Raw genomic sequence first — 24,237 nt, 5'->3', positions numbered from 1 at the left:
TAGAACGGGTATTCTTAGACTCTCCAGTTTAGGACAGTAACCCATCAGAAATCAATTATATGTTGCCTTCATTCTGATTCTGGAAATTATATAATAACAGGATTCAGACAGGAAGTAATATGACACACTCAACAGGAAGTGGGATAAAAGTTTTCTTGGTCCTGCCCTGGTCCTTGGTAATATGCAAATCTTGGCAATCCACTGAGAATCCCTCATTAAGCGCAGTTTAGTGAGGTTCTGTTGCAGCAGGCTTTCTGTAGCTTGTTTTAAATATGTTTTCCAAATCCTGTACTTAATTATTGTTTCTTTGCTATTCAGTATGCAGGATTTTTTTAAATGCACTGACTGATTTGCCTAAAAATAGATAAGGACAAGTGCAATATAGAGCCTTTAAAAACCTCAGTAATACAAGTCAAAACAAGACTGTGCACAGTACCAGTACAAAAGCATCTTGCACTAGATAGAAGGCAGAGTCCTTAGAATTGCAGCTGCAATGTGTAAAAAAACCAACCCTCTAGATAAGCAGCATCAAGGAATGGATTCTGTCCAAGAATCACAGTTTGCTATCCACTAAAGCTAAATAAATGATTTACCAGGTCAGTAAAATAAAGGAATTTGGTCAAATTGCCTCCTTGAGTATTTAAAACCCTTATAAGGGTCTGGCAGTCCCATAAATTGATACTGCTGAACAATTGCAGTACAGGACTGGATGGCTCTGTGGATTAGTAACAGAATACAGAAGCTTTCACCTCTAAGTGACCAAAAGTTGATATCAGCAGATGGCTGTCCAACTGCCAATGCAAAATGAGTTTGTGGTCTTAGTCCAGTTACTAGTATGTGGGCAGAGCTTAATAAATACTAAAGAAACATTCCATTAATATTCGTTAGAGTTATTAAACAAATTTGCTTTGATTGTATTTGTGCCTTCATATATTTACTGTCTGTAAATATTCTAGTGCATGAGTTTGCTGATAGGCATATTTAACAAAACCAAAAAATACGGGCTAATATTCACAGAAAGTAAACTCTGGATTCATAAACATCAATATTCATTTTGGAAACCCGATTCTAAGAATAATGTTAATACAACATGAACAGAAATATACCACATTGTATGCAGAGTTGTTGTCGCCATGTTGGTCCCAAGATATTACAGAGACAAGGTGGATGATGTAATATCTTCTATTGGACCAACTTCTGTTGGAGAGATAGACACACTTTCGGGCTTACACAGATCTTCCTCAGATCTGGGAAACATACTCAGAGTGTCACAGCTAAATACAAAGTGGAACACATTGTTTAGCATAGCTAGTTAACATGTATTTCAAGGGACCACTAAAGGTGAAGTGGTCTGTTAACAACCCTTCAGTCATTGGGGAAAAGGAAGTGGGCAGAAGCAGCTGGGTGGGGTTTTTAGTGGGTTATAGATTGTTGTAATAAACCATAAATCCATGTCTCTATTCAGTTCATGATTTTTAATGTCTAGCAAAGTTATAAATTTAGGCTCCCAGGCTCATCTTTTGAAAGTGTTGTGCAGGTTTCCTTTAAGGATGAATTAAGTCTGATAGGTCAAATACAGAGTGATCGCTTTGTGAAAAGTGTACACCCACAGGTGATATGGTGTTTTTGTCTTTTATCATTTTCGTGTGTGGGTTCATTTGAGGGCATAGTGATTGTTTGGTGTCCCCCACATAGTTGTTATTGGCACATTTGGTGCACTGGATAATCACTACGTTCTCGAATGTACTCAGACAGGAAAATGATTAAAAGACAAAAACACCCTATCACCTGTTGTTGAACATAAGAATGGCCATACTGGGTCAGACCAAAGGTCCATCAAGCCCAGTATCCTGTCCTTTGACAGTGGCCAATGGCAGGTGCCCCAAAGGGAATGAACAGACAAGTTTTCATCAAGTGATCCATGCCCTGTCACCCAATCCCAGCTTCTGGCAAACAGAGGCTAGGGACACCATTCCTGCCCATCCTGGCTAATAGCCATTGATGGACCTATCTTCCATGAATCTATCTAGCTCCCTTTTGAACCCCCTTATAGTATTGGCCTTCACAACATCCTCTGGCAAGGAGTTCCAGAGGTTGATGGTGCATTGTGTGAAAGAATACTTTCTTGTGTTTGTTTTAGACCTGCTACCTATTAGTTTCATTTGGTGGCCCTTGTTCTTGTATTATGAGAAGGAGTAAATAACACTTCCTTATTTACTTTCTCTATACCACTCATGATTTTATAGACCTCCATCATATCCCCCTTAATTGCCTCTTTTCCAAGCTGAAAAGTCCCAGTCTTATTAATCTCTCCTCATACGGAAGCCGCTCTATACCCCTAATCATTTTAATTGCCTTTTTGAATCTTTTCCAATTCCAATATATCTTTTTTGAGATGGGGCGACCACATCTGCACGCAGTATTCAAGGTGTGGGCGTACCATGGATTTATATAGAGGCAATATGATATTTTCTGTCATATTATCTATCCCTTTCTTGATGATTCCCAACATTCTGTTAGCTTTTTTGACTGCCACTGCACACTGAGTGGATGATTTCAGAGAACTATCCAAAATGACTCCAAGATCTCTTTCTTGAGTGGTAACAGCTAATTTAGACCCCATCATTGTATATGTATAGTTAGGATTATGTTTTCCAATGTGCATTACTTTGCATTTATCAACATTAAATTTCATCTGCTATTTTGTCGCCCAGCCACCCATTTTTGTGAGATCCTTTTGTAGCTCTTTGCAGTTTGTCTGGGACTTAACTATCTTGAGTAGTTTTGTATGATCTGCAAATTTTGCCACCTCACTGTATACCCCTTTTTCCAGATCGTTTATGAATCTGTTAAATAGGACTGGGCCCAGTACAGATCCCTGGGGGACACCACTATTTACCTCTCTCCATTCTGAGAACCTACCATTTATACCTACACTTTGTTTCCTATCTTTTAACCAGTTACCAATCCAGGAGAGAACCTTCCCTCTTATCCCATGATTGCTTATCCCATGAACACTTTTCACAGAGCGACAAATTTAACATTAAGCATTTGCTGAGACTGATATTTTGGGCTCATTCCTGCAAGTGCTAAGTGCCTCTTGTAAGTCATACCCAAGATAGAAGGGTTCACTCTGCAGAGGTGCTCAGCACATTTGAAGGACTGGAAATTTTACATGGATTGCAGGTACTTAGATAGAATTTTGCCTTTTTTATTTAATGGGATGGTAAAATCAATGAGATACATCATCTAATTTATATAAAGAGTATTTGATTTTAATTTTTTATTAAGAATGTAATAGAATATGCAGAAAATTGATATTTGCTACATAATGATTTACAAAACAAATATTAAACTAGATAAAGATTCTCACAGAACGCACAAAATTTTTAGTGTTCATGTGTGAAAGAAATGTTACGCAGAATTATTTTAACCTCCTTCAATAACCAGTAATAGACTAATGTCCCAATATTGCAAAGAGATTATGCAGACAGATCCATATGCATGCAGCCCCAATTACTTCAACAGGAAAGAGAGAAAATAATATTTTGGTGAAATGGCATATGTCGAACTCTAATACACAATCAAGTGAACTGGCCCTAGTGCAAACATGAAATTTTTTTCTTCTAAATAATGGGACATTCTAACCACTAAGGAAACACAGAACACTGTTGTCAATCATATATTGGATATTTGCAGAAAGATGACTTTCTGCTAATTCAAACAAAATTCAAACCATGTTACACAGTATTTTAGATTATTATGAAACAATTCATTTAACATTTAAAAGTTTTTTATCCAACAGCTACCCTTTTTTTATTATTGACAGAAACACAATGTTTGCAACCAATCTTAGGTGCTGAATTTATCTGAAATAACAGATATGATTATTTGAAAATATTTCAGCACTGGGACTGTGCTCTCATGCAGCAACCTTTGTAACAGCAAATGAAACATTCCTTTGCCATTTATGAACTTAGGTCCACATTTTTCACGTTCGGTGCTTAAAGTTAGGTACCTAAATGCATCTTAAGGCATTTAACCAATTGGCCTGCTTTTCAGAAGTGCTGTATATCTGTACCCCACAGTTGCTGAAAATCAGACAATTTATTTAGGTGCTTAAACATGCATTTCAGTGCCTAAATCCAGGTATCCAAGATTGCATATTTTTACTTTAAAGGGTATGGAAAGTTGAACAATTAAGTAATGGGAAGACAGAAGTCAATCTTGCTCTCTTTCTCACACAAGTAGTTCCACTGACTTCACTGGGACTCTTCACATGAGTGAGGAAAGCAGGATGGGGCCCACAGATCATAACTGGCCTACACACATATGAATCCAGTTCTGCCCATTGTCCAACATTCAGCAAAAACTAAACTAATTTCAGAGATCTAACTTCCATAACCCACTTCCTGGAAAATGGTAATCCTTGGATTTATCGGTATACTGATACAGCAGATGTGTAGTAAAACAGCTATTTAATATGATTAGCACTGTATTTAGCGCTGTACAGTTACACTGGCTCTGACTGCTGGAGTGGCTGCAGCTCGTTCTCTTTCTTTAGCAATTTCCATCTCTATTTTGGCCTTGATTTTGTCCCAATCAACTTCCAGCTGTAAGAAGAGGAAAGATAGTAGGTAAGTGTCAACATTATATTAAATACATATCAATGAACAACAGTATGAAGGTACAAGTCACAAAGTGATCTGCTCTGTCGTTATATAGGTCTCCTCTGGATGCAAAAATATAACTACCATTAATGTTAACGCAAGTTACATGTGTGTATCAGTTGGTGGCTTTCTTCTATAGTCAAGATCTAATAAACACTATGCTATCAGAGGTTCCTGCCTTTGAAATGAAACAAACTTGATACTTTTCAACAAATATTGAAAACTCATATCTGGTGAGAAAATATTCAACAATGAAAATAAACTTAGATGAGCCTACTGGGCATCTTTCAGCTTAAAAATGAATGAAATCTATTTGTGAAATAAATCAGAATGCAGCCACTTGCTCATGGTACATTGAGCAACTCTACTACACCAAAGTCCATCAAACAAATTGATGGCATCTACATTATTAATTTGATATAACAGAAATAACATTGTCAATACTTGAATTCTGCTTTGATGATAAATGTTTCTTGTTTTGTATTGGCATTTCTTTAGTGGCAGAAAAACATCATCCTGTGGCAGTGTCCTAGTTCAGTGAAACTATGAATACTGGAATACTGAATAGAGGAACAAGTTTCAAATTGGCTGTTGGCCATTTCTCATCCTCTGTCAAAGCTGGCACTGTTCACGTTTGCCTGTAATGCAGCTCAACTGATTTTGCCTAAATTGTCAGAACTAGCATCCTATCTATTCTCTCGGTTTTTCAAGCACTTGTATGAATTTGAGGGCTGTCTTTCTATTTTGTTTTGTCTCCTCCTATGACCATCCATTTTTAATTACTCTTTTTATATATTTATGCCCATCTATCAATAAGGACATCAATTCCCTATTTCACACTAGGCTACAGCATCTTGATCTAATGAATTAATGAATATCTGAACTCACCTACATTATTGACTGTGTGCATTTTAAGAAAAATTTCAAAGGAGGCTCTGCAGCAGAGTGCAGAGCCAGTGCTTGGGGCGGGGACAGCGCATGGAGACTCGTGCGCCCCCTGCCTAGAAGATGGCTCCGCTGCTGGCCGCTTCCGGGGTGTAGTGTGGTGTTGAAACAGATAGGCACCAATGTGCCTTAGATGGGCAGCACCGCCGATCGGACTTTTAACGCCCCGGTCGGCAGTGCTGACCAGAATGACCCAGATAATTTATGAGTACATTGAACAGCACTAGTCCCAGTATGGATCCCTGGGGGACACCACTATTTATCTCTTTCCACTGTGAAAACTGACCATTTATTCCTACCCTTTGTTTCCTATCTTTTAAGCTGCTTACTTTGTTTTGTTCTTACATGACTGCTTACTTTGTTTAAGAGCCTTTGGTGAGGTACCCTGTTAAAGTCCAAGTATACTATGTCTGCTGGTGAGGTGCCCTGCTAAAGTCCAAGTATACTTGTCCACATGTGACAGAGTGCAGGGAGTGAACAGGTGAGCCTGCACTCTGATCACCACTTAGATGCCCATTAGTTCTCCAGAGGAAGCTGACTGGGGTAATTATCTAATCAGTCTAAAAAGAATGGCCCAGGTATGAGAATCTCCCTCATATCCTCTGCAGTGTAGACTCATGCAAAGAATCCATTTAACTTTTCCGCAATGGCCTTGTTTTTCTTGTGAGTAAAAACAAAAGGAGGACTTGTGGCACCTTAGAGACACAAGTCCTCCTTTTCTTTTTACTCTTCAAGAGTCACTGGTCACGTCACGGAATTAAGATAGTTCCATGACCTGAATGTTCTTATACCCTATTATATGAAAGGCAAAAAGAGAAGGCAATCAGTAAAACAACTGTGTGTGGAGAATTGGTTAAAAAACAAAGATTCACTGATAATGACACTCCACTTGTGAGGTAACACCCTTCTCTTCATGTGTCAGTATATTTATGTCTGCATCTGTAACTTTCACTCCATGCATCTGAAAAAGTGAGGTATTTACCCACGAAAGCTTATGCTCAAATAAATTGGTTAGTCTCTAAGGTGCCACAAGTCCTCCTTTTCTTTTTATGTCTGGTTTGTAATTCTTTTCCAACCAGGGTTGGAGAGATCTCATTTTGAGTCAGGCATAAGAGATTATATACATAGTTGTGGTTATGAGGCCCAATAGTATGAGAGAGAATATGCTTCTTTGACATGGAAACTGGTAAAGTAAGGCTATGGTTGACTGACTCTTTCTTCTGGCAGGAAGGATTCTGTCTTTCTGAGTGTCCAAAACTGCTCCTTTGAAGAGGAACTTTTGTGTGGATAGTGAGATCAACTTCTCCTAGTTTGCAACAAGTTGTCCTTCAGAGAGGAGGTCACAAGCTAATTTTCTCTGATCCTCCAGGAGGAATTTTGCAAATACTGCCATCTTATCCCAAAGATGTTATTGGTGGCATGTCATTACAGCCTGGTAGCGTGACACTCTTATATCCAAAGATGCAAATTAAATTACTTTTCTACCCAGAATTTCCATTTTCTTGCCTTCTTTATCAGAAAGCATTGAATGTATCTAGTCATCCTTATACCCCTGGACTTCAGCTTCTACCACAAACAAGTTGGAGCCAGATGAGTGTGAAAAAAATTAAAATCGATCATGTATAATTGGTATAATTTAGCCGTCTTTTTTGACATTTGCCTGAACAGAAGCAGACATGGCCCATATTGCTTTTGTTGGCTGCTAGAGATCATCCAAAACTGGGCATATAATTCTATTTTTCGATGGTGAACCAAAAATACTGAAGATTGGATGAGAAGTCTTCTCAACTGTCACAGATGGAATTTTCAAAGTAGCTGCCATTCTATCAACTAATTCATAAAATAATCCTCTGACTGGAAAGATGCAGGTGTAATCCCCACATCCTCATCCAGAGAGGTATGGTCCTCCAGCTCAGCATCCATTTGTTGGTATTCTTCAGGCAATAAAGGCTGCTCTTCTTCTAAACGCACATCTGCTACAATGGTAGGAGATTTCTCTCTCTCTCTTTATGAAACATAAATACATCTGAGAGCTTCATATCTGATGACTGAAATCTTCCTGGAGCTCTTGTAGGAGAATGTTTTGTGCTATAGCAGGTGTGATCCAGTCCCTGGAAATACCTGGGAAAGGGCCAATAAGTCCACCTAGCCCATAAGGATACCATTAATCCACCCAGCAATCCATGCTCAGCTCTTAGTATCTCCTAGTAGCAGCATGCTTTTCCTTATGAGATGTCACGTTAGGTAACTGACTTAGTTGTTCAGATTCCACATCTGACTGCAGATCTGAACTCAACAATACAGAAGAGACCAGCGGTCTTGGATGCAGTATAAAAAAGGACAAGAGCATCTTTTTAGGAGAGCCTGAGAGAGTCTTAGGTGGTGGGACGGGCAGTGAGACATATATCTCTTCCATCTTTCTTTTCTCTGGAGGAGAAGGAACAGTATTGGGGAATCCGAAGAAATCCTTTTTGCCTCCTGTATCATTATTGCTCTCTTTCAGATCCAACATAAGTTGAGGTTACAGATCTGAGCTACCACTGTTATGGTCAGTTGCCAAGGAGGCTTGAAAATAGAGAAGCAGTTCTGGTGTATCCGTAATAAGAGCTGTCTGCTTTGTTAGATGATCAGGATCTTTTGGTCTTGATTTCGGATCAGCCATTTTAGGATCTGTAGAAGACTGACCTGGAACATCCCTCAAGTGCACATTGGCTCTCCTAATAGTGGCCTTTTTGAGCAGTGAGTCTTTTTCCAGCACCGAAGTTCCCAAATCCGAGGGGGTCACTTTCCTGGACTGGCTCTGAGGCCGTCGCTGATGGGGTTCTTTCTCTACCTTTTTGTTTCAGATCCGACAGTTTATGATCCTTTTTAGGTACCACAGGTTTCTTGGAGCTTGGAACAGAAGACAGTACCTTCTGCAGAGGTCTCTGCTGCCTATTCTCTCCAGAAGTATCAGGGGCCAAATCTGGTCTATGTTCACTCATGGATCCAAGAAATGTTCTGGATCCAGAGAGCTTGGCTGCCAAAGCGTCCTGCAGTGGTAGCACTTGTAGTCTGTTCTGCCTCTTTTTCGGCATCCTTGGAGTGAAAGTACTGTAGATTGAGCATCTTGAAGAACAACATTCCTACCCAAGGCAGGCTGGGCATCTTATGTGAGCATCTGATGCCAGAAAGACTGCAGGGCAAGACGCCCACTTCTTACAACCAAGTTTCTTGATCTTTGGATCCGCCACTAGATTTTAATAGTGGAACCGAAGTTGTACAAACTACTCAAAAATTAAAGAAATAAAACCTAACCACTGAAATGCTAAAAGCTAACTATTTACACCAGGAAACTAGATAAATCTATGCTAAAAGTGTAGTAGGCACGATCAAAGCAAAGAATCTGGGCCAAGAACTCAGATGGAGTTCCTGATTTGTCAGCTGCAGCAGCTGGAAGCAATTGAGATTGCTGGAGTGCCGTGCCCCCTTCTATAGCCTAGGTCTCCGATCATTCACGACCATCCAGGGGAGGATCAGAAGGGGGTGTGACAGCGCCCCACCAGCACTGCTATCTAAAGTTTCCACTGTACAAGTTGTACTGTCAGTGCATCCCATGCAATGGGATTATGTAGAGGAACTTGAAAAATAACCTTTTACCTTGTTGGGGAACAATTAAATACAAAAAAATATCCTGAACTAAATTAAAATCGAAAGCACTTTGACAATGCAATGAGCAAAATTACTGACACGGCCTTTTAATAATTTACAAACAAGATGCTAGAGAGTAGAAAGTCCCCTGAAAACCCATATTTGGAGAAGATAAAAAAAATGTTGACATTAAATGCCACCATAATTTCCCTGTTCAAATAAAATCTAAAGGTTATGATAACAGGGTTTTTCTATTTCAATAGTTTATAACTATGGTTAGTGAATAAGTTTGGATGAGGTAATACTTGTGACAAAGTCTTGGCTTAACTTTTGCCTGGCAGGGGTGGTGTTTTGTCAATTTTTCACTTACATAGACTTGCGTAGATAATGCTTACTGTTGACAGGACAAAGGTGATGTTTTGTTATGCTGGAAGTTTTAGATAAAAGGAAAGTTAAATACTATAATAAATAAAGAAATGTAATGCTAAAAGTATCTTTACTGGGGAAAAAAGTGAGGTGACATGAAAGCATAATGACATGAAAATAGTGTAAACAGCAACATTTGTATAAAACAACGTTTACTAATCTTTCCATAACTGTTGTTCTTCAAGATGTATTGCACATGCCCATTCCCATGTATGTGTGTGCGCACCCTGAGCACAGTTGCCAGAAATTTCCCACCTAGCAGTATCCTTCGGGTTGGCTCTAGCGCCCTCTGGTGCTGTGCACATATGGTGCTGGTATAAAGGACCCTGCCAACCCCATTCCCCTTCAGTTTCTTCTTGCTGACTGCCTCCGAAGAGGGGATGGAGGATGGGTCTTGGAATGGACATGTGCAACACATCTTGAAGAACAACAGTTATGGAAAGGTTAGTAACTGTTTTTCTTTTGAGTGCTTGCACATGTCCAGTCCCAAATAGGAGACTCACAAGCAGTTGTATAGGAGATGGGTTCAGAGTTCAAGGTCAGGCTGACTGCAAACCTGCTCGGCCAAAGCCAGCATTCTCTCTAGCCTGTTGAACAATGGCATCATGACTGTGTGACGGGATGACCAGGTTGCTGCCTTGCAGATCTCCTGAATTAGAACTTGCGCTAGGAAAGCCGCGGAGTAGGCTTGGCATCTTGTTGAGTGAGCCATAAGGATAGCCGGGGGTGTGATGTTTGTGAACTCATAAAAATCCATGAAGAGAATCTCTGTGCAGAGATGGGGAGACCTTTTATTCTTTCTGCTATCGCTATGAATAGTTGCAAAGATCTGCAGAACGGCTTGGTCCATGAATGTAAAAAGCTAAGGCCGGCCAGTCATCCTGTGAGTGGAGATGCTTTCTTCTCTGTTTGCATACAGCTTAGGGTAAAATACCGGTAAAAAGATTGCTGGACTACATTGGAACTGTGAGACGACTTTAGGAAGAAATGACTGTGTGGCCTCAGCTGTATCTTGTCCTTAAAAAAGATCATGTATGGGGGCTCAGATGTGAGGGCCTGGATCTCTGAGACTCTTCTGGCCGAAGTGATGGCTACCAGAAAGGCCACTTTCCAAGAAAGGTATAACAATAAGCATGACACTAACGGTTCAAATGGGGGCCCTGTGAGTTTTGAGAGAAGAGGGTCAAGTCCCGGGCAGGGGTGTGTGTGAGGGATCTCTGACCTGAGGGTACACTCTTTCCAGGCCTTTGAGAAATCGGATGACCATCTCAGGAGAAGACTGATTGGTTGTCAACCTTGGGATGGAAGGCAGAAATGGCCAATAGGTGGACCTTGACTGATGAGAGTGATAGGCCTTGTTGTTTCAGGTGCTCCAGGTTGTTTCAGGTGCTCCAAAATAAGCTGTAGAGGCGATTGTAAAGGCAGGACTGATCATTGGGAGCACCAGATGGAAAATCGCTTCCATTTTGCAAGGTAGGTGGCTCAGATGGAGGGCTTCCTACTGCTCAGTAGGATCTCACAGACCTGCTCTGAGCATGCCTGCTCCTCCGGGTTCAGCAATGGAGCTTCCAATCCATCAGATGGAGAGAGCCAAGATTTGGATGTAGCAGCTAGCTGTGGTCCTGGAAGATCAAGTCCATGTGTAGTGGAAACCGAACTGGTGCCTGCACGGGCATGCCAGGGAGAGTGGTGAACCAGTGCTGTCTGAGCCATGCCGGGACTATGAGAATGACTCATGCTCGGTCTTGCTTGATTTTCCACCAGAACCCTGTGAATCAATGGACTAGGAGGAAAGGTATAGAACAGGTGACTCATCCATGGCAACAGGAATACACCCGTGAGGGAGCCCAGGCTGTGGCCACAGGGAGCAGAATTGATGACATTTCCTGTTGATGCGCATGGCAAACAGGTCTATAAGGGGAGACCCCTACTGTTGGAAGATTTCCCTCACGATGTCCAGTTGTAGAGACCACTTGTGGTGAAGGAGAAAAACCTGCTGAGGCAATCTGCTAGCTGGTTCTGGTTCCTGGGGAAGTATGATGCTGCTAGATTGATGGAATGAGCGATACAGAGTTCCCAGAGGCGATTAGCTTTTTGGCACAGGAGGGAAGAACGTGTGCCTCCCTGTCTGTTTATGTAGAACATAGCTGTCGAATTTTCCATTAGAACCGAGACAGTCCTGCCCTCCATGTGAGGTAGAAATGCCTGGCAGGCTAGACGCAATGCTCTGAGCTCCCTGATATTGACATGGAGGGAGAGTTCTTCTTGGGACCAAGGCCCTGGGTCCTGAGAGACCCCAGGTGGTTTCCCCAGCTGAGGGCTGATGAGTCAGATACTAGAGAAAGCACCATTAAGGACTTGAGAAGGGTACTGCTGCCCATACTACATGGCTGTCCAGCCACAAGGTGCGTGAATTGAGAATGTGGGTTGGAACTGTGCACACTGAATCTAGGTGATGGCGAGTGGGGGAATATACCGTGGTTAGCCAGGGTTGGGTAGGTCTGAGACATAGTCTTGCATGTTGCACTACATATGTGCATGATGCCATGTGGCCCAGGAGGCTCAGATACTATCACACATTTGTAATTGGATGAGCTTGTAAGGACCTTAGAAGGGCTGTAATTGAGCTGAACCGGTAGTCTGGGAATAGAGCTATTGCTTGCATGGAATCGAGAACCGCACCAATGAACTCTATCCTTTGGACTGGGATAAGAGTGGACTTCTAAGCATTCAGAAAAAGGCCCAATGTGTTGCATGTCGACTGAATGAGATGGATGTCAGCTTTGACCTGAGCTCTGGAGTAGCCCTTGATTAACCAGTCATCTAGATACGGAAAGACAGGGACTCCCTTTTTTCTGAGAAAAGCTGCTACCACCGCCATACATTTGGTGAAGTCTCACAGGACAGCTCAGGCCAAACGGGAGCACCATGAACTGGTATGGGCTTGGTTCCGTACAAACCTTAGGAAGCATTTGTGGCTGTGGAAGATTGAGATGTGGAAGTAAGTGTCCTTTAGATTAAGGGCAGCATACCAGTCACCTGGATCCAGCGAGGGGATGATGGAGGCCAAGGAGACCATGTGGAAATTTAAATTCTTGGTGTATCAGTTGAGACGGCACAGGTCTAAAATGGGTCTGAGCCACTCTTGGCTTTTGGGATTAGGCAGTAACAGGAGTAAAACCCCTTCCCAGTCCTGTGAGCTGGCTCCCACCTGAAAGAGGGACTGGACTTCTTGTTCACACAAATGCTCGTGAGAAGGGTCCCTTAAGAGGGACAGGGAGTGGGAGGTGCGAAGGAGGGGTAGATAGAAATTGGATGGTGCAACCCAGTTCTATTGTGTTGAGGACACAGCAGTCCGACATGATCTGAGTCCAGGAATCCAAGACGTGGGAAAGGCGGCTGGAAAATAAGGGGGTAGCTAGTTCTGATGCAGGGGGAATACAGTGCCGACCTCGAGCGTCTTGTCAAAACGAGTGTTTTGATGATCCCGAGTGTCTGGGTCTGGGTTGAATGGAACCTGCTGATGAGGACAGGGGAGGATGTCTGCATTTAACCCCCCTATTTTTCCTCCTATGTTGATTCTGCCTACGAGGCTGATAGAAGTAGCCTGTATTGTTGTAGCCTATACTGCTGTCTCGACCCTGCTGGCATGTACAGTCCCAGAGATTTCAAAGTTGCTTTTGAGTCCTTGAGGCTGTGCAGCCTGCTGTTCGTTTGCTCCCAAAAAAACAATGTTCCCTCGAACAGGAGGTCCTGAATCATTTGTTGCACCTCGTTAGGTAGCCCCGAGGACTGCAACCACAAACACCTCCACATTGTCACCACAGTGGCCACTGATTTGGCTGCAGAATCAGCGGTATCCAGAGCTGCCTGCAGGGAGGCATGAGCCACAGTTTCCCCTTCCTTGACAAGGGAGGGAAACTCCTGTACGTAGTTCTGCGGGAGAAGGTCCTTGAATTTCGTCATGGACTCTCACGTATTAAAATCATAGTGACGCAGCAAGGCTTGCTGGTTTGCTATGCGAAATTGAAGGCCGCCTGTGGAATGTGACTTCCGTCCGAATAGGTCCAGCTTTTTGGTTACTTTGCCTTAGCGTAAGAGCTGTCTGTCCCTGGTTCACTCATTGGTGGCTGCAAAAACCAGGGATCCTGGGGGAGGGTGAGAAAAAAGGAATTTGTACCCCTTGGCTGGTACAGAATACTTGTGCTCTGTGCGCTTTGCTGTCGGAGGGAGAGAGACAGGGGTCTGCCACAGTGCCTTGATCGGTCATGATGGCACCATGCAGAGTTATGGCCACTCTAGAGGGTCCCACTGGAGGCCATGTCCAGGAGGCCATGCACAATCCCCTTGACCATTTCTGCTTGGACACCCAAATTGAGGCTACCCACTTTAACAAGTCCTGGTAAGCATTGTGGTTGTCTTGTAGAGGGGGAACCCTGGAGTCACTAGTGCCTCATATGGAGAGGATAGGACAGGCTGCAGGGCCTCCGTAGGTTCCTTGGCGTCCACCAGGGCCCAATGGGCTTCCCCCTGAGGTTTGGTACTGTGCTCAGTATCAAAATCTGGATCCGGAGTCTCCCTGCGCAGTGCCAGGGGCGCTCTCACCTCTGAAACAATGGAGTATGAGTGTCTTGAGGGGGTGCCATGAGGAAGGGGAAACCCCCAAGGGTTCCAAAAGGGTCACTGTATCATCAGTATATCCCATGGACCCTGTGGCCACGCGCCTGGTGGTACCGCGGAAGACAGCGACGTAGTATGGAATGGATGGCTGGGCAGCCATGATGTTGGTTATGTAGAAGAGGGAAATATGACCCAACCTCCAAGTCCAACGAAGACTCCAAGCTGTGGTGCAGAGACCGGAGCCATGCCGCTCGGTGCCAGAGATGGTAGACGAGGCAATCTTGTGGCTGGGGCTTCCCTGTTGAAAGTGGTCACAGCACCAGGTGAGGTTCAGGGGTTGCTTCCTGCCACTCGGTGGCACCGGTGGTGCAGATTCTTGACCCACTATAGGCTGAGAAGGTCCCTGACCGCTGAGAAGGTCCCTGACCACTGCGAATGCCTCGGGAGTTAACAGCACCACAAACTGGATGGTGCGTCGTCTACTCTGAGCTTGTTCCTTTGTAGGTGTCCAAGGAGATTGTTGTGGCACTGGAGTTGCTGGCACCTGATGTTGTGGTGCTGGGGTAGACGAGTGATGTGGCACAGATCTCACTCTCTCCCTGTCTCCCTTAGATTTCAGCACCAGAGACCTGGTGTCCTTTTGGTGCTTCTTCTTAAGCACCGGAGAGGGTGATCAGTGCCGAGAGTCCCGGACAGATGGAGGAGCGCTCCGCGCCAAAGCTGAGGTGTTTGGTGCTGCGTCCGAGCATAGCTCTGAAGCTGGTCTTAAGGCTGCCTCCATTGGGAGGACCTTCAGTCAGGCCTCTTGGTCCAGGGCCTGAAGTCTCTGCAGATTTGGCAATGGTCTTACCTATATGCTTCCCCCAGGCACTTGAGACAGCTCGAGTGAGAGCCGCTCAGAGACATAGGCTTACTGCAGGCAGCACAGGGCTTGAAACCCGGCGACCAAGGCATACCCTGGCACTGGGAAGGCAGACAACCCCACAAGTTAAGTGTGGAGGCGTCCAAGCTATCTAAAACCTAAAACTACTAAAAATTATTCTAAGTACTAACTATTACAACTATTTACACCAACTGGTATGAAAGAACACTAGGAAAGAATTGCCTAAGCAATGAAGGATTTCAACCAACCGTCCTGGGCAATAAGAAGGAACTGAAGGGGAACAGTGTTGGTAGCGTCCTTTATACTGGCGCCATGTGCGTGTGGCATCCTAGAGTGCTAGAGCCAACCCAACGGACACTGCTAGGGGAAAAATTTCCAGCAACTATGCTCGGGGCACGCACACACCTATACGGTAATGGACATGTGCAAGCACTTGAAGAACTGAAGCTGCATGTGTATATTGTACAGATTATGTTTGACAATGCTTAATGCTGATTGGAGAAAAGCTAATAAATCTGTAACGTGGAAATGTACAGGAATCAAAGTGAACAAGATCCAAATCAAAGAAATATTGGACCAGAAACTTAAGGACTGAGACCTGAAAGACCAAACCAGGGATCAGAGGCTGACATGAGCATCATGAATTAGACAAGGGCTTCCCTGCAACTCAATAATTTGGGCCCCTACGTGTTCCAACTTATCTGTTTATTGTCAGCATAAATATATGTTCATACACTATTGATGACAATAATTCTGTCTGAAAATTTATAAATAAAGGCAAAAATTGATTTAGCCCAAATTGCGTGGATTTGTGACTTGGTTACCCACTTTACACTTCCAGCAAGTTTTTGATCATAATGTTTCCTCTTCCTGGCCTTAAAAAACTATCAAATACTACACAATTAATCAAATCAGTTGATATTTTTGTTCTGAACTAAAATTAGAATGATTAGTATTCTATGAAACTGTATGCCTATGAAATATATTATATGTGTATGTATAATATACAGTATAATAGCTCATGATTGGCTCTGAATTTTTCTTCTGAATAACCTTACTGACTGTTACTATTAATATTATTACAATGTGTTACTGAGGACATTAAGAGGTACATTTTCAACCCAACTCCCTGTTTATGTACAAAATTTGTAGCCCAAAATAAAAGCCCCTGCATGTTTTCAGGATGCAAAATTTATGCAGACTTATTTTGTGCCCCCAAATACATTGAATTCACAAATGTTACTAGTTCCACATCAAGCTATTAATTTGTACTCGCAGTCAGATAAACAGGTGTGTAACAACCAAGATTTACATCCACAGCTGAATTGAAGCAAAAATCTGGGAGCAATTTTTTTTGTACAAATTCTGACCACAAAATGCAGGCTGACCACCTGAAAATGTAGGGCTAAGTTTCCACAGAATACTTACACCTTCTGCATACTGCAAAAATCGCTTATTGGTTTCTTTTTTACCAAAGTCCTCCAGGAACTTTTGTCGATAACCCAAAACTGTGTCGACATGTGTTTTGTGCTTCACTGCTAGTTCCAGTGCTCTGGAATAAAAGAAAAATGAGCTTGTCATGCTGAAAAAAAAGACTAACACAATTATAATTACTTAGGTTTTACAAAAAGAGATCTGTACAGTGATTTTGATCTTCCTGATGCAAGGTGCCAAGCAATTTTTCATTCATGTTAACCATAGGAGGGTGAGAGTTACCAATTTTTCCTCATACCCTATCCACTTTGTGATGTATGTTATGATATATAATTAACATTTTTCTGTTGACAACCTAATCACATTAATGAAATGTGACAATAGCATTTTTTTAAGTAATTGAAAAAACACACTCTCTTTTACTTTTGTCTATATTACTGTCAGTAAGAAAGGGTAAAAAAAATAACTTTTAGTGAAATTATTATAGCTATGAATTAAAAAAAAATCATAGAATCATAGAATATTAGGGTTGGAAGAGACCTCAGGAGGTCATCTAGTCCAATCCCCTGCTCAAAGCAGGACCAACACCAACTAAATCATCCGTCAATCTCTGGGCTCTTGGAGAGCATCTACTTGAACACATATAGCACATGCAAATGACCACTTTTAGAACACCCTAAAAATGGAAAGCCATTGCATTATTATGATATGTCTATGTTTATATTTGTTTTCTTTGGAATGATATAAAATTCAGTTTAAAAATCTTAGAATGTTTTATTCATTGTTTTCCAGGTGAGACATTCTTGGCAACATCAGCAAAACACAGACTGATATGTGCTTGCCAGAAAAAAATAAAGTTTCTAAATTAATTTACATGTAATTCTTAGCATTAATGAAGCCCATTGGGCAACATACTTTAATTGTTTGAGTTTTCCCCAAAAAGTACATTTCCGAAAGAAAACATAATTCAGATTGAAAGGTGGTTTGCTAGTTTCTTAGTTTACCTTCATTTAAGTACTCAGAATGCACAATACTAAACTGAAATTAAAGTTGACATCAAACAAGGCTATGTATTAGGAATCAAATTAAGCAACTGATAGTCTCTGAACTTTCATCCCTGTTAAAAATAACAGTGTTAAATGATGAATCAGAAAGAGAATTACAGGAATTATCCTAATGCTGTGTTTACATGTTATTTTAATAGACAGATGCAACCAACTATATTTATTACTTTAAGCAGCCATAACCAATAATACATGTTTGAAGCAATATTTAGACTATTAGTACTTTACGAGTTAAAATGCTACCTAAATCTAAAGCTGTAAGGAAGGCAAATTTTCTCCATTACATTGAGGAAGTACTACTTCTACTTTATTTGAGTGTAACCAAACTATTTATCTCTAACTTTCAAATGATTATTTGGATGCTGAACAGATGTGGCATGAGAATCTGAACTTGGAGCTGAGTAAGCATTATTTCTAAATTTGTTATAGTGGAAAAGTCGGCATACAGAGAGGTCCAGTTTTCTCTCTACAGGGACATGAAGTGCCACATTTTTAAAGGGACATCTAATTTTGAACCCACGATCAGCCATGGTGAGGGCTTGGGGGCCAGATTGGGGGCTTCTATCCAATTAATAGTAAAGGGGCCTAAACATATTTTTGTCATGGTTGGGGAAGATGGCTTCCATGCTAGTGGGGGAGTTCTTCCTAACCTATTCCCCAAATCCTGTTGTGGGAAGAGAGACATTTTTTGAGCACCATCCTTTTGCTTACTTTGGAACACTCAGACAGTGGGAGAAGAACTTTCAGAATTGGGAAAGTTGAGGATGTGGGAGGTGGCAGACAATCAGTAAGGGAGTGTAGCTGTACCCATATTATAAAGACAATATCTTTTATTCAACCACTTTCTCTTGGTGAGAGAGACAAGTTTTCGAGCCACACAGCTCTGCTTCAGGTATGGGAAAGGTATACCCAGTGTCACTGCAATATGCAAGGTGGCTCTACCTTGAATGTTCCCTTACAATATGTAACTATGTATGCTAAACCATCTGTTCCACCTTGCACTTTGCTGTGATGCTGGAAGTACCTTTTCCAGACCTGAAGAAGAGCTCTGTGTGGCTCGAAAGCTTGTCTCTTACCAACAGAAATTGGTCCAATAAAAGATATCACTTCACCCACCTTGTCTGTCTAATCAGTAAGGGAGGCAGGCAAGCAGATTTAAAAGAAGCCACCTGCCACTTCCCTTCTTCCCTGCTAGCAGCAAGAACTTTCTGCAGTAAGATGGGGACTTGGGAACTTTCCCCACCCTTGCAGATTCTCTGTTCTCCCCCATCCATCCATTAGAGAGGGAGGTGAAGCCATCCTGTAGAGCCAGAATCTTCTCTCCTGGTGGCAGCAGCAGCTCCTGCAGGATCTCTTGGGACACGTAGACCCCAAACAATGCTGGGATGAGATTTACATTGCTGCGCATACATGTGACGGAAAGTTGAATTCTTTATTTAAAAACAAAAATTCACAACTCATTTTCTCCCAGTGATATAATGATGTCAGTCAGTATGGTTGTGTAACTACTTTAAGCAAGAAGATATGTCAAAACAGTTTTAATTTGTTGAGTGCACGTAACTCTGTGTCTAAAGTCATGAAAAGTGTCTCTGGGTGTGCTGGAGACCATTATCATAGGGCAGTGCCTGGAAACGCTGACATAACACTGAAATATAGCACTGATACATATGTATCCTAACATTTCAGTGATTTTATTTCTTTTGTATATCATCACGATATATGATTTAATTCAATGTTTCTCAGGGTCCAAGCAACTATGGTTAATAGATTAGTCAATTAAGTGTCTAATTCTCTAAAAATTTAAAACTTAATCTTAGTAAGATTATTAATGGTAGCAGCTATAGTATGTTGAGAGAAATATTACCTATCCCAATTATAAAGGCTAATGTTGACTTGAATAGCTTGATAAATAAGGCCTGCTTGAAGAAGCAGCATTTCAGCATCTTGTATATTTCCACTGAACAGCAGTATATGAGCCATTCTTGATTCTTTTGATGGAAGTTCCTTGATAGAATTGATGTACTGAACTTTGTCAATCTGTTAAAACAAAGTGTGATGGTTTAAACTAGAGAAATACTCTAATAAAATTAGCATTGCAATCATTTGTTAAAAAATAGTTAAATCTCATCTACTTACATCACCGATAGATGCATAGGCTATTTCTGCTGTTGTCATATCCTTATTAGCAACTGCCATAGCAGCTAAGCATGCCCACATTGTTTGATCCTAAAAATAAGACAAAATAAAAATACTAAAACATCTTTAATTTTATATTATATGAAAATGCACTTTTTCTCAGCCAGAGTGCAGGGATGCTGTTCAGCTACTGAAAATGATGTACTGATACACAACTGTACAATTTATCTCAGTTGTGCAGATCCCTACAGTCTAGTTGTATGTGCATGTGTGTGTATCTTAATATCATAATCACTGTATGGTTACTTCTCAATAACTATGCAGTATGAAAATTCCTGTACTATGATCAGCTAACAGTGACTTTGAGCTACAGTTCAGAGATATGCCTAATCATTGTACTGTTATTTCTCAATAACGGTGAATATATAAATGTATCAATACTGGCTACTCTGATCCCGTATGTCAGTGTTTCCCAAACTTGGGACGCTGCAGTCTCCGAACCAGAGCCAGAGGACCCACTCCTGGGTACCATGGCAATGCGGTGCCCATCGGTGCCGCGGTGGTGAGCGGTCCAGTGGTATCAAGTTCTGCCATGAGGGAGAATGTGATGGAGGATGGTGCCACGCCCTTATTGCTGGCTTGCCCAGAACTGGCGCCTGACTCCATGCCGAGAGGTCATGTGATGCCAGAGCTGTCCCTAAGAGTCCATGACTTGGGAGACATGGCAGCACTGGAAGGGCATGGAGGCTTCTCGCTGCCTCATATGGCTCTGATGTCATGTATCCCCTCTGTGGCTTTCCCTAGGCAGGGAGTCCATGGGCAATGGGCTCAATGGACCTCATCCCAAGGCCGGAGTCACTGGTGCTCATTGTGCTATGGATGTCTGAGAGTGGCCCAGCCAGGAGTCTCACTCTCTCCGTGGCCTTATATCTTTGCGGACAGGGCCCCCGGTCTGACTTCTCTGGTTTCTTTTTCAGTGGCTGGTGGTTACTTTTGCTGGTTACTGGTTGCTAGCCAGAAGGTGTGTTGATGCCAGGTGGTAGTGTCCTTCATCGGTGTCGCGGATCTCGAACCATGCTGTGCCTCTCTTAAGGAGACCAGGGCACTCCTGACCAACAAGGTACTCGGTGCCGATTCGGGCTGCCACTCCGATGATGGGTGAAGTGCTGCCTCTATGAGAAGGCATTTGAGTCTGTTATCTCTCTCCTTTTTTGTCCTGGGCTTAAAGTTCTTACAAATCTGGCACCGTTCCTGAATGTGGCCCTCGCCCAAGCACTTTAGACAGCTGTCATGTGGGTCACTTACCAGTACTGGTTTGTGGATCGCCGCACACTGTTTGAAGCCCTGGGACCAAGGAATGCCACAGAGTCCCGGGTGGGCTAGCCCTTTAGGGCAAGGCCTTACTAACTACTCTAAGCTATCTAACTACTAGCTAACTTATTCTAATTCTAACGATTTACAGTCTATTTACAGGATAAAGAACCACTAAAGAGTATCACTTGTAAAGCAAGAGACAAACAGCGTTCCAGCAACCGTCACAGGTGATAAGAAGTAGGGATGTAAATATGCGTTTAAAAAGTTAACCATTTAAACAATTAAAATTATGTTGTTTAATTAACCGATTAAAGGGAGAGGGGCTGGGGCTGCTCTGGCCGGCCGGCCAGCCTGCCTAGGGCTGCAGTCAGCAGGCCGGGATGGGCCTGGGGTTGGCGGGCAGGTGCGGATGGGGCTGCTCTGGCCAGCCGGCCTGGAGCTGAGGCTGCTCCGGCTGGTCCTGGGGCTGGGGTTTAACCATTAGGGTCGGTTAACTGGTAAGACTAATGCTTACCAGTTAACCGTTAAGGATTTTACATTCCTAATAAGAAGGAACTGAGGGGGTGGCAGGTCAGCAGGTGCCTATATGCTACACCATGAGGGTGCCACTCCAAGGGGCACCAGAGTCGACCCCCTGAATACAACTAGGGGAAAAACTTCTGGCGATGATGCACGCAGCACATGCACACATACATTGGAATGGACATGAGCAAACAATCAAAGAAGCGCTGTGGGTATTTTTGATCACATTGTTTGTCAAAAGACCCCAGATCCTCCCTCAATTCAAGTTTCGAAACACAATGTAAACAAAAAACCCCTATATTACTGCCATTCTTAGTAGAAAAACCTTGCTCATCTCTGGTATATAGTGTTGTTGTAGCTGTGTTTGTTCCAGGATATTAGAGATACAAGGTAGGTGAGGTAATATATTTTATTGGACCAACTTCTGTTGGTGAAAGAAAAGTTTTCGAGCTTACACAGAGTTCTTCTTCAAGCTGTGTAAGCGCCAAAGCTTGTCTCTCTCACCAATAAACAATATTACCTTATCCACTTTGTCTTGCTCATCTGTAGGTAGGTAGGGGCAGCTGAGGAAAGATTGATGAAAGTGAATAGGAAGGTGAGAAGGGGATGGTAGCCAGAGAAGGTAGGAAGGAAAGATCTTTGCAACTTTTAACCAATTTATCTTTTCAGTACCCTAAAGTCATTGAATGCAATCTAGCCCTGAAGATAGTAAACAACCATGAAAAGTTATAAATGCCAAAAACCTCTCTGACTTGGAAGTAATAACTATACTTCCATGGAAAGGACCTTATACATACAGTATTACCACTCAATATAGATGGCATATGTGTGTGCGCGCTTTGCCGGTATTTTTAAAAAATTACAAAAAGATGCAAATAAGAGTCAGTCTCTTAAGAATTGGTGCACTGAAATTACACAGTGTAATTTCTGTCAGTGCTACATTTGAAATCATAAATGCCAATTCCCAACTGCCAAATACTGGAATAAAAACATTTTTATCCACCTTCAGATAAGGGAAACAACTCAATATAAACATCACAATATATATCCCAAATTAGCTCAATATGTATATTGACCACTCAATTCAAATAATATAGAAAATAGAGAAAACATTTTTAAGATACAGTTTTGTTTATAAATCATGATAACCATATATAAGAAGATAAAATTCCTTTATATGTGTTAATGGGGGAGGAAAAATTCCTTTTTTAAAAAGTATACTATTATACTCACCTCATCTGTTGCTGTTGTCTAAATTATCAGAAAGAATGTGAGGAAAAAGAAAATGAAAGGGAAGAAATGTTTTTTAAAAAAGACTGTAGGTAACTATATGTGGAACAGAACATTTTTACAAAATTGGCTATGTAAGGGTCTAGTCCAGACAACATTTATGCTCATTATTAGCTCCACTTTTGTTAATAGTCCCAATGAAGTCATATGCACTATTTGCTTCAGTAAAATTAATCACATGTGTAAGTGTTTTCTGGATCAGCCTTAAAATAAGAAGAAAAAACTATAAGGTAAAGCAACAGCTTGAAGAAAGAAAATAGTTTAGAACATTTACATATATAATTACTATTACTGCATATTGCTTGAAAATATAAACAATGGCAACAAATGTAATTTATGAGAATACTGTAGAGTATTAAAAATTACCTTAACAAAGCGACACAATCTGACTGCATCTTCCCATTTTGAACTGCTAACATACTCATGAAGAATAGCTGGATAAGGTGATATATTAAGATGAATAAGTGAGCCATCAGCTCTTCTGATCGTTACTTGATTTCCCACAAAACGTACTATCTGGGGATTTTTGCTGAATTCGCTATTGAAAGAAAGTCAAATAAAGCACGTTAACTTTTTTCCTCATTGAAAATAATGGTTGGAGTTTAAAGCTATTAGTGATTTTCAAATTAGGTAAGAGTTATTGATACATTTTTCTTAACTTTGTTTTCAAACAGAAAAGAAACATCTAAATAGTCATTGTAAATTCAACTAAATAGATATGTACAGTGGGAGTTTAAATCTAAAACAACTTTTGGTCAGATTTTTAAAAGTCAGAATATAATATCTGGACGCAAAATTACACGTGTACACTGTCATGTGCAAGCACTGCAAGTGTAAATACAATTTGGGTATTTGCAAAAATGCCCGATTTGCACATTTAACTGTTGAAATTGAACATACAAATGTGGATAAAAAGCTCTGGGCTGTACTGAGTCTTAAAGGTTAATCATGAAATAAAAAGTACTTTGGAGAGAGTGAGAGTGATTGTATATCAAGGATTATTGTAAGAAGAGAAAAACAGTGAACTGTTCTCCTTAGTGGATTGTTTTTTATTATTTTGTAGAGCTAGTCCCTGAGACTGCAGAAAATGACTTGAAACCCCAAAGTTCTACTTAGGTAACTATGAATGTTCCAGAGAAAAAATAAATAAACAAACAGCTTGATATTTTTCATTGACAATACAGAAATGTTGTAACATACCAATTCACTACTATATTTTTTAAAACAATAAAGGCAATATGTTTTTAAAGAAAAGTCTGATTAAAATTTGAGCTTTTGTATTTATGTGATTGCACCCTAAAAA

The 24,237-nt window shown here is 41.5% G+C and overlaps 1 protein-coding gene across 9 annotated transcripts in view; it reads right to left on the bottom strand.

Annotated features, from left to right (window-relative positions):
• Positions 1–3,253: 3,253 nt before the first annotated feature.
• IFT80 (intraflagellar transport 80) overlaps positions 3,254–24,237 on the bottom strand; it is a 147,964-nt gene continuing 126,980 nt past the window's right edge. For 8 of the 9 annotated variants that reach the window (XM_007063085.4, XM_037909456.2, XM_037909458.2 and 5 more), the window contains 5 exons: positions 23,301–23,472; positions 19,809–19,898; positions 19,537–19,709; positions 16,603–16,726; positions 3,254–4,613 (listed from right to left, as the gene is read on the bottom strand). In XM_007063085.4, coding sequence (XP_007063147.1) covers positions 4,500–4,613; positions 16,603–16,726; positions 19,537–19,709; positions 19,809–19,898; positions 23,301–23,472 — 673 coding nt within the window. In that variant the 3' untranslated portion in view covers positions 3,254–4,499. Of the gene's footprint in view, positions 4,614–16,602; positions 16,727–19,536; positions 19,738–19,808; positions 19,899–23,300; positions 23,473–24,237 lie in introns of those variants that run through there. The other variant, XM_043522317.1, reaches the window with a different exon arrangement.

Source organism: Chelonia mydas, chromosome 9 (genome assembly GCF_015237465.2).
Source record: "Chelonia mydas isolate rCheMyd1 chromosome 9, rCheMyd1.pri.v2, whole genome shotgun sequence".
Classification (NCBI taxonomy): domain Eukaryota; kingdom Metazoa; phylum Chordata; order Testudines; family Cheloniidae; genus Chelonia; species Chelonia mydas.
This window is presented reverse-complemented; position numbering and strand designations above follow the sequence as displayed.